The sequence below is a fragment of the Diaphorina citri genome, unplaced genomic scaffold (assembly GCF_000475195.1).
Source record: "Diaphorina citri unplaced genomic scaffold, Diaci psyllid genome assembly version 1.1 scaffold1867, whole genome shotgun sequence".
Classification (NCBI taxonomy): domain Eukaryota; kingdom Metazoa; phylum Arthropoda; class Insecta; order Hemiptera; family Psyllidae; genus Diaphorina; species Diaphorina citri.
In genome coordinates this window covers 46,125-59,391 of record NW_007379293.1, presented here as the reverse complement: position 1 = coordinate 59,391, position 13,267 = coordinate 46,125, and the positions used below count along the sequence as shown (strand labels likewise).

The 13,267-nt window shown below is 37.4% G+C and overlaps 2 protein-coding genes across 2 annotated transcripts; one reads left to right on the top strand and one right to left on the bottom strand.

Annotated features, from left to right (window-relative positions):
- Positions 1–1,223: 1,223 nt before the first annotated feature.
- LOC103517495 (serine-rich adhesin for platelets) lies at positions 1,224–9,033 on the bottom strand. The gene is made up of 8 exons (XM_008482533.3): positions 8,979–9,033; positions 8,406–8,664; positions 7,896–7,943; positions 7,311–7,616; positions 5,333–5,716; positions 4,765–4,945; positions 3,723–3,935; positions 1,224–3,095 (listed from the first exon to the last, which is right to left on the bottom strand). Exons 1-8 carry the CDS (start codon positions 8,983–8,985, stop codon positions 2,376–2,378), a joined length of 2,118 nt encoding a protein of 705 aa, XP_008480755.1. The 5' UTR covers positions 8,986–9,033; the 3' UTR covers positions 1,224–2,375.
- Positions 9,034–10,387: 1,354 nt separating this feature from the next.
- LOC103517492 (BLOC-1-related complex subunit 8 homolog) lies at positions 10,388–12,482 on the top strand. Its single transcript, XM_008482530.3, has 3 exons — positions 10,388–10,591; positions 11,211–11,312; positions 11,915–12,482. The coding sequence occupies exons 1-3, from the start codon at positions 10,404–10,406 to the stop codon at positions 12,093–12,095; spliced, it is 471 nt and encodes a 156-aa protein (XP_008480752.1). The 5' UTR covers positions 10,388–10,403; the 3' UTR covers positions 12,096–12,482.
- The last annotated feature ends 785 nt before the right edge of the window (positions 12,483–13,267 follow it).

Sequence of the window (13,267 nt, the reverse complement as noted above, 5' to 3'; positions counted from 1 at the left end):
TGAGAACTGTGGAATGAAAAAATAAAATATAATAAAAATTGGAATTCTGTATGGAATGAAAAAGTCTAAGCAGTGGCACAAAGTGAGGGCCCCTTACAGGTTTGAACCCGCGACCTCCTAGCTACCAGGCGACCATGGGACTATTTGTCAGGCTTGGACGTATAAGTAGTAGTTGCCTTGTTTAGACTATCAGCTTAGAAAAAAGTTGCTAAATAATACTAACAGTCTTTCATAGCTTCGTTTCTCACTCACTCAGAACCTCGTTTCCTCATCATATATACTCGCTAGTTCTCCAATCACTCTCTTCTCACTCAACATATCAGTAAGCATAACCTTACAACTCTGAGCTTCTTTCAGGAACGGACTAGTCAGTGTAAACACAGGAGGTATTGGGATAGATTTATTATTGGTATCTTGATTTTCTATGGAGCTGGTTTCCAAGTTGGATTCGCAGTCTGATTTCTCAGAACGCGAGTCTGATCTCAAAGATACTCTGGAATTAGAGTCTGCTTTATCTGCTGGTTTCCAGCCTGTTCCTCTAGAGCTGGAATGATTGGAATCCTGCCGTATAGAACTAGACGTATCATCGGGTTCCGAGATTAGTCGATCATTACCGATCACACCCGAACCCGTATCCTCATCTTGTAGATATGAACTCGAAGACTCACCCGTCTCCCCGGGGAATAATTCCAGGGATGTTTCCTTGCCTTCTTCTTGGCACTGCCCGTCAGATGGTCGGTATTGGATTTGACTTTGTCTATCACTGTGGAACTGGTTTCACAACCCACGTAGCGCTCGCGGTATTTGTCTGAGAGGGATTCTAAATCCACGCTCAATTGTCCACGATTGAAGCTGTGGATTGAAAAAAGAATGTTAGCTATGCAAAAACTTCAATATTCGCTCAGAAAACCGGCCCTTAGGGAGCTTTCGAAGACCCTGTGAGACCTTGAGTTAATACAGCCGATTTCGTTTTAATGTTTTGAACATTTTTTGCCAATTAACATCAATTTTTTTTTACCTAGGTAAGTAAGTAGATAGTTTCTCTCTCTTAATCTCCAAATGATATGTAAGTACAATGATTGAAAAAATGAGTGATCAAGTTTGAGTGGGAAAAAAACTTACTGTATTCCATAGTAGAGACACTTCATAGAATCGGGAAACTGAAGAGCTGTCATTTCAAAAAAAAATTTTTTTTTTTTTTTTTTTTTTTTTTTTTTTTTTAATTGGGTAAATATTTACTCAAAACTAGATTTTCGTAGAAGGCCCTTCTTGATTGATATCTTTGAATTCTAATGCAGGCGAAGCCAAGGGAGTGCGAAGCGCAACCGTATACCCAACCCTACGAAGCCCGGAAGCACAACCGTCCGACCCCACGAGAGGAGCGCAAAGCGCCAGCGCACGTACATACGTAGGATGTGCAACCCTCATTTTACAACATGGAAAATTGTTCACAATTCACAGAGACAAGATATAAAATATTATTAACATTTACCTACAAGAAATACAATTAGCAGTACAAAAAATAATTTAAAAAAGGCACAATTTAAAGTTCCCTAGATAGAAGATTTGATAAGTACTTTATCAAAAAGATCGACTGAAGGCACTGATTTCCACAACTTTGTTGCTAAAAACAATATGTCAAATAAATAAATAGGTGAATAAATAAAATGTCATTAAATTAAATTTAAAAGTTTATTTTTTTTTTCTTCTTCCAAAAATAGCGAGGTTAAACATCTGAATTCCGAAATTTATTAATTAGTATTGATTCAATTAACTTTGTTTAAAACTACTTTTAAATAAGCATGTCATAAAAAAATTCAATAAAAATGTCTATTAAATAAAACTTACCAAGGGCATATATTTTGTTTTATCAAAACCTTGAAAACGGTCTTGAAGACAAACTTAATAAATAAATGACCAAGCTAAAATAATAAATAATGGGGAATGCAGTAGTGTTATAAATATTATTGTTCTATACTACAAGAGAAAGTCTCGATTTTTCCCCTAAAACTAATAGATTAAAATAAATAGTGATTGGGGTGATAATATTAAACAGACAGTAGGGTTAAGGGTGATGTATGGTATGTTTGTACGTTTTGTTTCTCACTTATGGGGGAAAAAGCTGAGAACTGTGGAATGAAAAAATAAAATATAATAAAAATTGGAATTCTGTATGGAATGAAAAAGTCTAAGCAGTGGCACAAAGTGAGGGCCCCTTACAGGTTTGAACCCGCGACCTCCTAGCTACCAGGCGACCATGGGACTATTTGTCAGGCTTGGACGTATAAGTAGTAGTTGCCTTGTTTAGACTATCAGCTTAGAAAAAAGTTGCTAAATAATACTAACAGTCTTTCATAGCTTCGTTTCTCACTCACTCAGAACCTCGTTTCCTCATCATATATACTCGCTAGTTCTCCAATCACTCTCTTCTCACTCAACATATCAGTAAGCATAACCTTACAACTCTGAGCTTCTTTCAGGAACGGACTAGTCAGTGTAAACACAGGAGGTATTGGGATAGATTTATTATTGGTATCTTGATTTTCTATGGAGCTGGTTTCCAAGTTGGATTCGCAGTCTGATTTCTCAGAACGCGAGTCTGATCTCAAAGATACTCTGGAATTAGAGTCTGCTTTATCTGCTGGTTTCCAGCCTGTTCCTCTAGAGCTGGAATGATTGGAATCCTGCCGTATAGAACTAGACGTATCATCGGGTTCCGAGATTAGTCGATCATTACCGATCACACCCGAACCCGTATCCTCATCTTGTAGATATGAACTCGAAGACTCACCCGTTATCCGATTGATTAAAGAGCATTCCGATTTGGCACACATCGATTCCTCCATATCCGATTGGAGACATATCGATTCTCGATCAAAATCGGATCTGGCGTAGACATCGGATTTGGATCCGAGATCCGATCTTTCATCACAAGTGGATTCCTGACCGATTTCCGACCTGGAGTCGGTGCAGTACAGGTGAGGCGGTTTAATTTCTGGATGGGAGACAGATGTGTCTCCAGACTCGGAACTGTTGTCTAGTTTAGGCAGATTACTTGATGAAGAGGATCGGTAGAAGGATTGATTGTTCTTCACCTGGGAAATGAGAGAAGAAAATATTGAGTACATGGCAATAGAGGTTTGATACTGAAACTACTGAGGTCTTATCGTCCCGAAATCGAAGAGAGGACAGGGAGGGGGGGGGAGAATCAAATATAATTATTTTACCCAACTTTCACTTTCTTTAATATGTACCTCATTCTGGATCAGATAAGATCAAAGCTTCTTTTGAATCACAACCAAATCGAAATAACTCAAGGAATACCAGAGGAACTCGACTTGAGATTATATTGACTCCAAGTTCAAATCTCGGGGTATCATCATGTCCAGAATTACAAAAAGTGGAAATATCACTTCTTCTCAGAAAATAAGATCTATTTAAAAGGGAATTTAATGGGAAAATTTGCCCACCTCTGTGGCCGAGTGATTAAGAGCACTGATTCTCAAAACGGAGGCGCTGGGTTCGAATCCCGACAAGAGCGGATTTTTTTTTTTCTTTACCGAACTTTTCCATTTTTCTGGATGGAAAAATTCCCATTAGGATGCATGTAGGTAAGTCAATGTGCCTTGAAATGTTGTTAACAACGAGGTACCTACAATTTTTTCAGGCTATTTTAGAGAATAAATGAGGGTAAAAAAAAAAATCTGACTGACAGGATTTACCTTAAGGATAACGCCGCTCACGTATTTCCGGGCTATGTTCAACATTTTCTCGCTCACATTAGTGATTTTACCGCCCACAGAGTGTTCCGCAAGTTGTGCCTTCCACTCGTCACTGCACAGCTTGTACAAAGAGTTCTGGCACGGTTTGTATAGGGTGTTTTTCGAGTTGATCTTCTTCTCCTTCAGGCAGTGATAGACCACCCAGAGTAGTTTCTGTAAAGAGAGAAATTTTATTTAAGTATATAACATAACTTATTTATAGTTATCGAATAAGACTTTATATCAAGTCATTTTGCACTACTAGGATTACCACTTTTGGCTTCACATTTGATTTTGACTACTAAAATTTTACAACTAAATGCCCTTCGCACTCAACTTTTTTTTTTAAAGCAGGAAAAACTTCAGGTATCCTCTCAGTTGAAGTCTTCCAGCCAGAAAAACGATAAAAATGATTTCAGAAAACAAACCTAAGAATCTACTCTCACCTTTTTCTCGTCATGACTCAAAGTTATTTTACTAGCAGCCGGCTCCCCACTACAAGACTGATGTAGATCTAGTAGGGACTCCGACCTGGGTCTCTTCCCGTTTACATTGAAAAGGTCTCGTGAAGACATGTGATTCCTGTCGTCAGGATCTGCAAACAGGGACTTGCGTGGCGTTTTCTTCCTGTAATGATTAAAAACGGCAAGTATAATGTAAATGTTCTTGTTATCTGGTCAGCTTTGGATTGAATGTCGCTAGTTTCTCATTACTAAATTCTTGAACCAGCTCTTGACTAGTCCTGACCGAAGAAAACACTTAATCAGCATGGGAATTGAACAATTCAAAAATGCCCAAAAATAAATTGTTCAATCTGAGTCGTAATATTTCAGATGATTAAGGCCAGGGTCCAAAAGTGAGTTTAATAAAAAGCCCAAATTTTTTTTTTTTTTTTTTTTTTTTTGAAGCAAGAAAAACTTCAGGTATCCTCTCAGTTGAAGTCTTCCAGCCAGAAAAACGATAAACATGATTTCAGAAAACAAATCTAAGAATCTACTCTCACCTTTTTCTCGTCATGACTCAAAGTGATTTTACTAGCAGTCGGCTCCCCACTACAAGACTGATGTAGATCTAGTAGGGACTCCGACCTGGGTCTCTTCCCGTTTACATTGAATAGGTCTCGTGAAGACATGTGATTCCTGTCGTCAGGATCTGCAAACAGGGACTTGCGTGGCGTTTTCTTCCTGTAATGATTGAAAACGGCAAGTATAATGTAAATGTTCTTTTTATCTGGTCAGCTTTGGAATGAATGTTGCTAGTTTCTCGTTACCAAATTCTTGAACCAGCTCTTGACTAGTCCTGACCGAAGAAAACACCTAATCAGCTTGGGAATTGAACTATTCAAAAATGCCCAAAAATAAATTGCTCAGTCTGAGTCGTAATATTTCAGATGATTAAGGCCAGGGTCCAAATGTGAGTTTAAACTCGGTTTAAGTTTAACTCTCGGATTGAACCATTGGCTAATTAAAAAAAAAAAAAAAACAGATTGGTTAAATCGAGAGTTAAACAACTTTATGACCCCGAGGGTAGTAAAAAAAAGCACCTAAAAATAAGCGGGGTGGGTGCCATACCTGGAACTAGTAGGGGTGACTTTATGCGGCGTCCTTCTCGAGCCTCCTTTCTTCGGGGTCTTCTTATTGGGCGTCTTTTTACTAGGAGTCTTCTCCTTTTTCGTCCCACTTGAGAACAAGGCCCGTCTTGCCCGATTCTTATCCGTGCGGGGGGTTTCCGATACCGTCTCGGGGATGGTCCTAGACAGCGACTCTTTGGAGAAGCAATCCGGGCTTTGGAAGAGCGCCCGCTTGAGCGTGGGCATTTGACTGGAAGAGGTACTCGCTAGGGGGAGGTTTGGTTGGAGGGTGGGCATTTGACTATAGGAAGAGGTAGAGGGACGTTGGCTAAGACTTAGAGAGGAATATTTGGAACGGTATGCTGCGGAGGCGGAGGAGGGTTTCCTGGAAAATGTACAGAGGAGGGTTGAAAGTTAGAATGTAGTTATTGTAAAGTACATAGAAATGGGGTCTTGCATGATTAAGGAGCGCGGTAACGGTAACGCTCCACCCCGCCAAGTCAAGAAAGTTTGACAGCGCTACAAGAGATATTTTAAAATTATTGAACCTGTTGGACTACAATAAGTTGAATCGAGCTCAAATTTATATCAAAATATTGAATACAAGACTCATTCTGGATCAGATAAGATCAAAGCTTCTTTCGAATCACAACCAAATCAAAATAACTCAAGGAATACCAGAGGAACTCAACTTGAGATTTTGACTCCAAGTTCAAATCTCGAGGTATCATCATGTCCAGAATAAAATCAGAAAACAACTCAAATTTTCGACTCTGTCAAATATCACGACAGATCCCTAACTTACATCGCAAGTGCAATGACTGTTGATAAAATCGGAACTAACCAACATAGACGGTAAAAATAACCTCGTTCAAAAATATATAAAATACCTTAACATTGTTCAAAAGTAATTAAAATAATGTCCACTGTTACAACGGAGGACTTCATCGTCTCAAAAGAATAGGAGAAAGCCACTATTAATTAATTTATTTAATTTTGACGTCCTTTGTAAATACTATTTTACAGAGGTTATTTATGAAAATGGATACTTACGAGTTGGTTATTTATCCCGAATCGGAGTTTCGTCTGTTTTATAGACATTTTCAAGGGAAACTGAGTGTAGGTGTTGTTGTTGCTGATAGTGACAGTGGTGAACAAACACGTAGGTAACAAATTTACCTGGGGGTCTTTAGGACAAGAGAAGTTTTTTTTTTTTTTTTAGTTGGATAAATTTAATATTTACTCAAAACTAGATTTTCGTGGAAGGCCCTTCTTGATTGATATCTTTGAATTCTAATGCAGGCGAAGCCAAGGGAGCGCGAAGCGCAACCGTATACCCAACCCTACGAAGCCCGGAAGCGCGTAGCACAACCGTCCGACCCCACGAGAGAAGCGCAAAGCGCCAGCGCACGTACATACGTAGGATGTGCAACCCTCATTTTACAACATGGAAAATTGTTCACAATTCACAGAGACAAGATATAAAATATTATTAACATTTACCTACAAGAAATACAATTAGCAGTACAAAAAATAATTTAAAAAAGGAAAGCGCCAGCGCACGTACATACGTAGGATGTGCAACCCTCATTTTACAACATGGAAAATTGTTCACAATTCACAGAGACAAGATATACAATATTATTAACATTTACCTACAAGAAATACAATTAGCAGTACAAAAAATAATTTAAAAAAGTATCAGGTGACAGTGTCTACACCCCCACCACTGTCACTATCAGCAACAACAACACCTACACTCAGTTTCCCTTGAAAATGTCTATAAAATAGACGAAACTCCGAGTCGGGATAGATAACCAACTCGTAAGTATCCAATTCCATAAAAAACCTAAGTAAAATAGGAGAAAGCCAGCTGTTCAAAGAACAAACCTTATCTGTTTAGGATAAAATTGGCCCCAGGCGGAAATGGAAACCGCTAACCAGAATTTAAGTAGCTATAATGGAACTGTATTACTTACTTCTTATCCAACAATATCATCCGTTTGCTATCCACAACACTGGACTTGGATCTATTGCCTGTACAAGACTTGGCCATGCTGGCAGAGGTGAAGATTTGGCGTCTCCTGGCCAAATGAGAAAGACGTCTCCCCGGGGAATAATTCCAGGGATGTTTCCTTGCCTTCTTCTTGGCACTGCCCGTCAGATGGTCGGTATTGGATTTGACTTTGTCGATCACTGTGGAACTGGTTTCACAACCCACGTAACGCTCGCGGTATTTGTCTGAGAGGGATTCTAAATCCACGCTCAATTGTCCGCGATTGAAGCTGTGGATTGAAATATTGAAAAAAGAATGTTAGCTATGCAAATACTTCAATACTCGCTCAGAAAACCGGCCCTTAGGGAGCTTTCGAAGACCCTGTGAGACCTTGAGTTAATACAGCCAATTTCGTTTTAATGTTTTGAACATTTTTTTGCCAATTAACATCAATTTTTTTTACCTAGGTAAGTAAGTAGATAGTTTCTCTCTCTTAATCTCCAAATGATACGTAAGTACAATGATTGAAAAAATGAGTGATCAAGTTTGAGTGGGAAAAAAAACTTACTGTATTCCATAGTAGAGACACTTCATAGAATCGGGAAACTGAAGAGCTGTCATTTCGAAGAATAATGTTAAATTGGAACTTCTACCTTTCAGGAACAAAAAAGAGTCTGTGTCTGTATACAAAAGGTTATCTGCCCATATTACTTTGGATCTGTCTGACATACCAGAGGCACTCAGAGAGACAGCAAGTCGGGTTGAGTCCATTCTAAATACTACCTCGACTGCACAGCCAGTGCCAGCCCCGCCTCCAGATGTGAAGAAAGAAAAACATTGAACCTGAACTTCACTGTTATTTTTGATCTCATATTTTAGTGGCAAACATCCCACCAAACATCTTTTGACTTTTATGAACCAAATTATTGGCCATCAAGAAAAAACCTTTTCACTCTAAGAATGTTCCAGTCCCATTCAGGTATTGGACAGTTTCATTTGTCTTTCAGCCAGCCTAGTTAGCTTGGATAGTAGCGCGTCTACCTGGAGTACCTGGTAAGCGCTAGGTCGCGGGTTCGATGTCATTTCATCATTGATGGCTTTGTCATCTGTCTTTTCTTCATAACTAAGAAAATCCAAAAACTCCGCCGAATTCTTCTTATACAAGTCAGACATTTCTGCAGCACTGTACTGAGGAATTGTGAACTTGGGAGGAGGAGGGATACCAGCTAGAGTTGTTCTCAAATGCTTGACATATTTGTCATCCCGAACATCAACTTCCAATTTGAAACTTTCTTCAATTTTGGAGGAAGTTGTGTCGGTGTAGGATTCATTGTCATCTGTAAATGAAAAGAAAGAGTGGTGGAAGTGGTAAAAACCTAGAAGATTATTTTGAATTATCAACTTATGTGCTGCTTGTTTCTATCTGACCTGAGATAAAACTTAACAAGGTCTTTGCTAATCTGATAGTTCAACAATCATTCCCTACTTCCAACATTTCAAGCATTGTACAGATGTAAGTACAGGTACATACACATACAGCAAACTGATGAAAATTCAATGTGCAGTCATTATTTATTCATAAGTACTTGATGCTTGATTTTTTTTCTTTAATACCTATGATTCTTACTTTACTAAATAGGTACTTACTTACATTTCATGTCCTACTGAGATAGCAGAAAAGACAAACCATACACAAATGATCAATTAGTACAAAAGGGGGTAGGAATAGGTTCTTAAAAATTTACACTGAGTAGGAACTTTAGAGTTTTCCCCAAATGAGAGTACTCAGTTATGTTAATTTGTTCTATTGGACAAATGTGTTGAAACACAGGCAGCCAAGTGCAAAATGGAATTAAATCTTATTACCTATATCCTGACATCAGAGTATAATTGAAAGTAAACAGAAATGCAAACCTCAGACCCAAAGGTAGGTAATGTGGTTCCTTAAATAACCACATAGGTTGCAAAAACATGTAGAAATGGACTTTGAAACTTTGCACCTCTGGATAAGAAGGTATCCATCAAGGATTTTTTGGGGGAAAAAATAAGGCAAGTAAACATGAAGGCATTTCTGAGTCAAGAAAACTGGTTATATATTACATGGAATTTCCTGTTCTTAGTCATTGTTTTTAACCTTTTGAACATTAATATACATTCTTCTTTGATTAGATACTCTTATTATAGGTAACCTAAGACTACCTATTTATCATACAGGTTAGAGCTCCTATATTTAAATACCTGCCTGGTTACTTGGTTATTACCCCAAACTGACAGTGTATAGACCTTACTGTACTTGTTAATAGTCTACTTTAGTTGGTATTTATTATGAAGCACCTTCAGATTGACAGAATGTTTAACAAAAGGCCCATCCCAAAAAAAGTAATATGACTGCATTTTTTGGACAGAAACAAAGTTCAAGTAACTGTTGCTCAACAATTTAGGTTGCAAAACAGAGATACCTTCATGTGATAAGACTTACAAGCATGCTTAGAATAAGGGCTCTGTAACACTCTGTTATGGGCTATTGACATACTTGGTAATTCCTTGTTTTCTTAGTCCCAAGGAAGATGGCTGTCCTGTTTGTACAGGGATAACTGCATGATTATGTGAACATTGGAGGATTGAGAAGATGACACTTAACTGTTACTGTCCATCTCTGACTGGATTTCATAGCAATAAGTTAGGTACCAGAAGTACAGGTCATTCGGAAGCCACAACAATGAAATAATGAAAAATAAAGCTCACTTTTGTGTTTAATCTAACACTATAACACTGGTCACTGTTCATTTGTGACAGCTCCTTTTTATAGTATTTTTTCATTGTCATGGCCTCTGAACTAATACCGAAGTCTGCCAGTAAGAGGTAATCGTCAAGTACTCAAGCTAGATTGAGTTGAAATGCTCTCCCACATTACTAAGGTGTCCAGATCTGTGGAGAGCTAGCAGGTTGTGTACAAACAAAGGTTCTAATTTAGTAATTTTACTATGTAATAATAAAGGAAGGACGGAATAAAAAACAATAAACTAGTTACCTACGTATTTACCTTTTTGAAATCCTACTAATCAGCTTCTATTCAATGATTTCAGCCACTGAGAGAATATCTGAAAATATGCACATAATTGCTAATGAACCATCACTGGCTTTTTACCGCCTTCAAGAGCATGTGAGAAAAGCTTTACCACCCATGGTGGAGAAAAGAGTTGAAATAAACAAACTCAATCAAGAACTACAAGGCCATTGCTATGATTTGGAATATGCAATAGGGTAAGTAACATATGAGAAAGAATTTCACCATGTTAAACCATTCATACACTTCAGCATGGACAAAAAAGTGAAGAAGAAAAAACTGACCATTAAAAATTTCTCTAATTTTTTGGAGTCTGGCATGCTTGAATCGAGCTCAAATTTATATCAAAATATTGAATACAAGACTCATTCTGGATCAGATAAGATCAAAGCTTCTTTCGAATCACAACCGAATCAAAATAACTCAAGGAATACCAGAGGAACTCAACTTGAGATTTTGACTCCAAGTTCAAATCTCGGGGTATCATCATGTCCAGAATAAAATCAGAAAACAAGTCAAATTTTCGACTCTGTCAAATATCACGACATATCCCTAACGTACATCGCAAGTGCAATGACTGTTGATAAAATCGGAACTAACCAACATAGACGGTAAAAATAACCTCGTTCAAAAATGTGTCTGGCATGCAGGAAAGGAGAAAAATCAAGTTTGAGGGGGCCCAGGGCCCCCTTGCTAATCTCTGTTGTTTATTTCATTATTATTTCTGGCATGCAGGAAAGGAGAAAAATCAAGTTTGAGGGGGCCCAGGGCCCCCTTGCTAATCTCTGTTGTTTATTTCATTATTATTATTTTCAGAGCTGTGAACAACATGCAAGCTGCATCTAGTCATTTAGAACACATCCAAAAATTGATCAAGGATTCCATTTTTATGAAACAACAAATTGCATTCATAACAAAGTAAGTCAATCTATTCAAGAGGTCAAATAGGAATCAACTTTTAGGTAGCTGTAAATAAATAGCAAGAGTTTTAACAAATGTAGAGTAAACATGAGACAGAAGAGATCTGGGTAAAGGAAGGATTTCATATAAGGGTCAAATAACTACCTATGTAGATATTTATCTGTAGGCATCATTAATTTGCCAAAGGGGTCAGAATTTTCAAAGGCACATTATTAAATTTATAAAAACCTGAAATCAAAATTTATTGCCAAATATTAGGAAGGATTTCATATAAGGGTCAAATAACTACCTATGTAGATATTTATCTGTAGGCATCATTAATTTGCCAAAGGGGTCAGAATTTTTAAAGGCACATTATTAAATTTATAAAAACCTGAAATCAAAATTTATTGCCAAATATTTTAAATTGGAACTTATTTGTTAGGTTTATATTAGACATCCTATGTCGGTCCTCCTATCCTCCTATATCCTATATCCTCCTCTCCTCCTCCTATATCCTCCTATGTCCTAGACATCCTATATCCTAAACACAAATACCTAGTATCCAGTAATAATAGAAACGGTAAGAATAATGTTAAATTGGAACTTCTACCTTTCAGGAACAAAAAAGAGTCTGTGTCTGTATACAAAAGGTTATCTGCCCATATTACTTTGGATCTGTCTGACATACCAGAGGCACTCAGAGAGACAGCAAGTCGGGTTGAGTCCATTCTAAATACTACCTCGACTGCACAGCCAGTGCCAGCCCCGCCTCCAGATGTGAAGAAAGAAAAACATTGAACCTGAACTTCACTGTTATTTTTGATCTCATATTTTAGTGGCAAACATCCCACCAAACATCTTTTGACTTTTATGAACCAAATTATTGGCCATCAAGAAAAAACCTTTTCACTCTAAGAATGTTCCAGTCCCATTCAGGTATTGGACAGTTTCATTTGTCTTTCAGCCAGCCTAGTTAGCTTGGATAGTAGTGCGTCTACCTGGAGTACCTGGTAAGCGCTAGGTCGCGGGTTCGATTCCCGCCCGGGACGGGGATTTATCCTAAATAGGTATGGTTCGTTCTCGGAATGGTTGGCTTTTTCAGATCCTTTCTTCCTTCACTTTCAGGACAAAAAGACCTTAGCATTTACAGTTTCCACTACCAAACCTCCTTAGAGAAGACAAGAAGAATATTTTTCTAATAAAAATAAAATATAAGTATAACACTCTTTATTTAGTCATAATAAATTAGGTATGTAATACAGTCCTATAGAAACCAAAAGAATTTCTCTTAATGAATCATGGGGTGGTGTATTTGCCTAAAGTTAATGCACTATTTGAATGATAACACAACTAAAACTAGGTAAACAATATGTTGATATTGTTTATTTACACAATAGTGCAGGGTTAAATAGCTATCATTATAGGCACTCGGAATTTTTCCAATCAGCCTGGCAAGAAAAATGCAGGACCTTGTCTCTCTGCTTTGTTAGCTTTCCTAGTTTCCTTTTAAATGTTCAGAGTTTTTCCAGTAACATTTGTTAAAGGAAGGCAGAATTAGAATTATTTGAAGAAAAGTAGTGTGGGAAAAACAGTAAAAGAAGAGAATTGAAAAGACTAGAAAATTTGGGGGAAGAAAAAAGTAAAATTATGTAAATATTTTCTCTTGTGTGTCACTTATATTGGAAGGGGTCTTTTTCATCTAAAAATACACGTATTAATTTTCATCATAAATAATCAAGGCTAAAACAATTTATACGTTACTATTAAGCACCAATTTCAACAAGAAAAAAAAAAAACAATAGATCTGGGAGGGGGTACCTAACATGAATTAAAAAGAAACCCTTCAGAGTACAAGTTAGTGCAAACGTATATTATTTTGTTTTCACCGCGAACAAAATTATGAAAATTTTAGTAATTTTTCTGTAAATAAATTTCCGTAGATAATTTTATTATTTTAAAAATACAACTAT

What these genes read in the sequence shown, in the direction of transcription:
- LOC103517495 (XM_008482533.3), bottom strand. An exon ending in GTCACCCCTACTAGTTCCAG is followed by an intron (nt 4,946 to 5,332) that starts GTATGGCACCCA and finishes CAATCATTACAG; the next exon opens with GAAGAAAACGCCACGCAAGT. An exon ending in TGAGTCATGACGAGAAAAAG is followed by an intron (nt 3,936 to 4,764) that starts GTGAGAGTAGAT and finishes CTCTCTTTACAG; the next exon opens with AAACTACTCTGGGTGGTCTA.
- LOC103517492 (XM_008482530.3), top strand. Translation starts at nt 10,404, where the DNA reads ATGATTTCAGCCACTGAGAGAATATCTGAAAATATGCACATAATTGCT. An exon ending in GATTTGGAATATGCAATAGG is followed by an intron (nt 10,592 to 11,210) that starts GTAAGTAACATA and finishes TATTATTTTCAG; the next exon opens with AGCTGTGAACAACATGCAAG. An exon ending in CAAATTGCATTCATAACAAA is followed by an intron (nt 11,313 to 11,914) that starts GTAAGTCAATCT and finishes TCTACCTTTCAG; the next exon opens with GAACAAAAAAGAGTCTGTGT.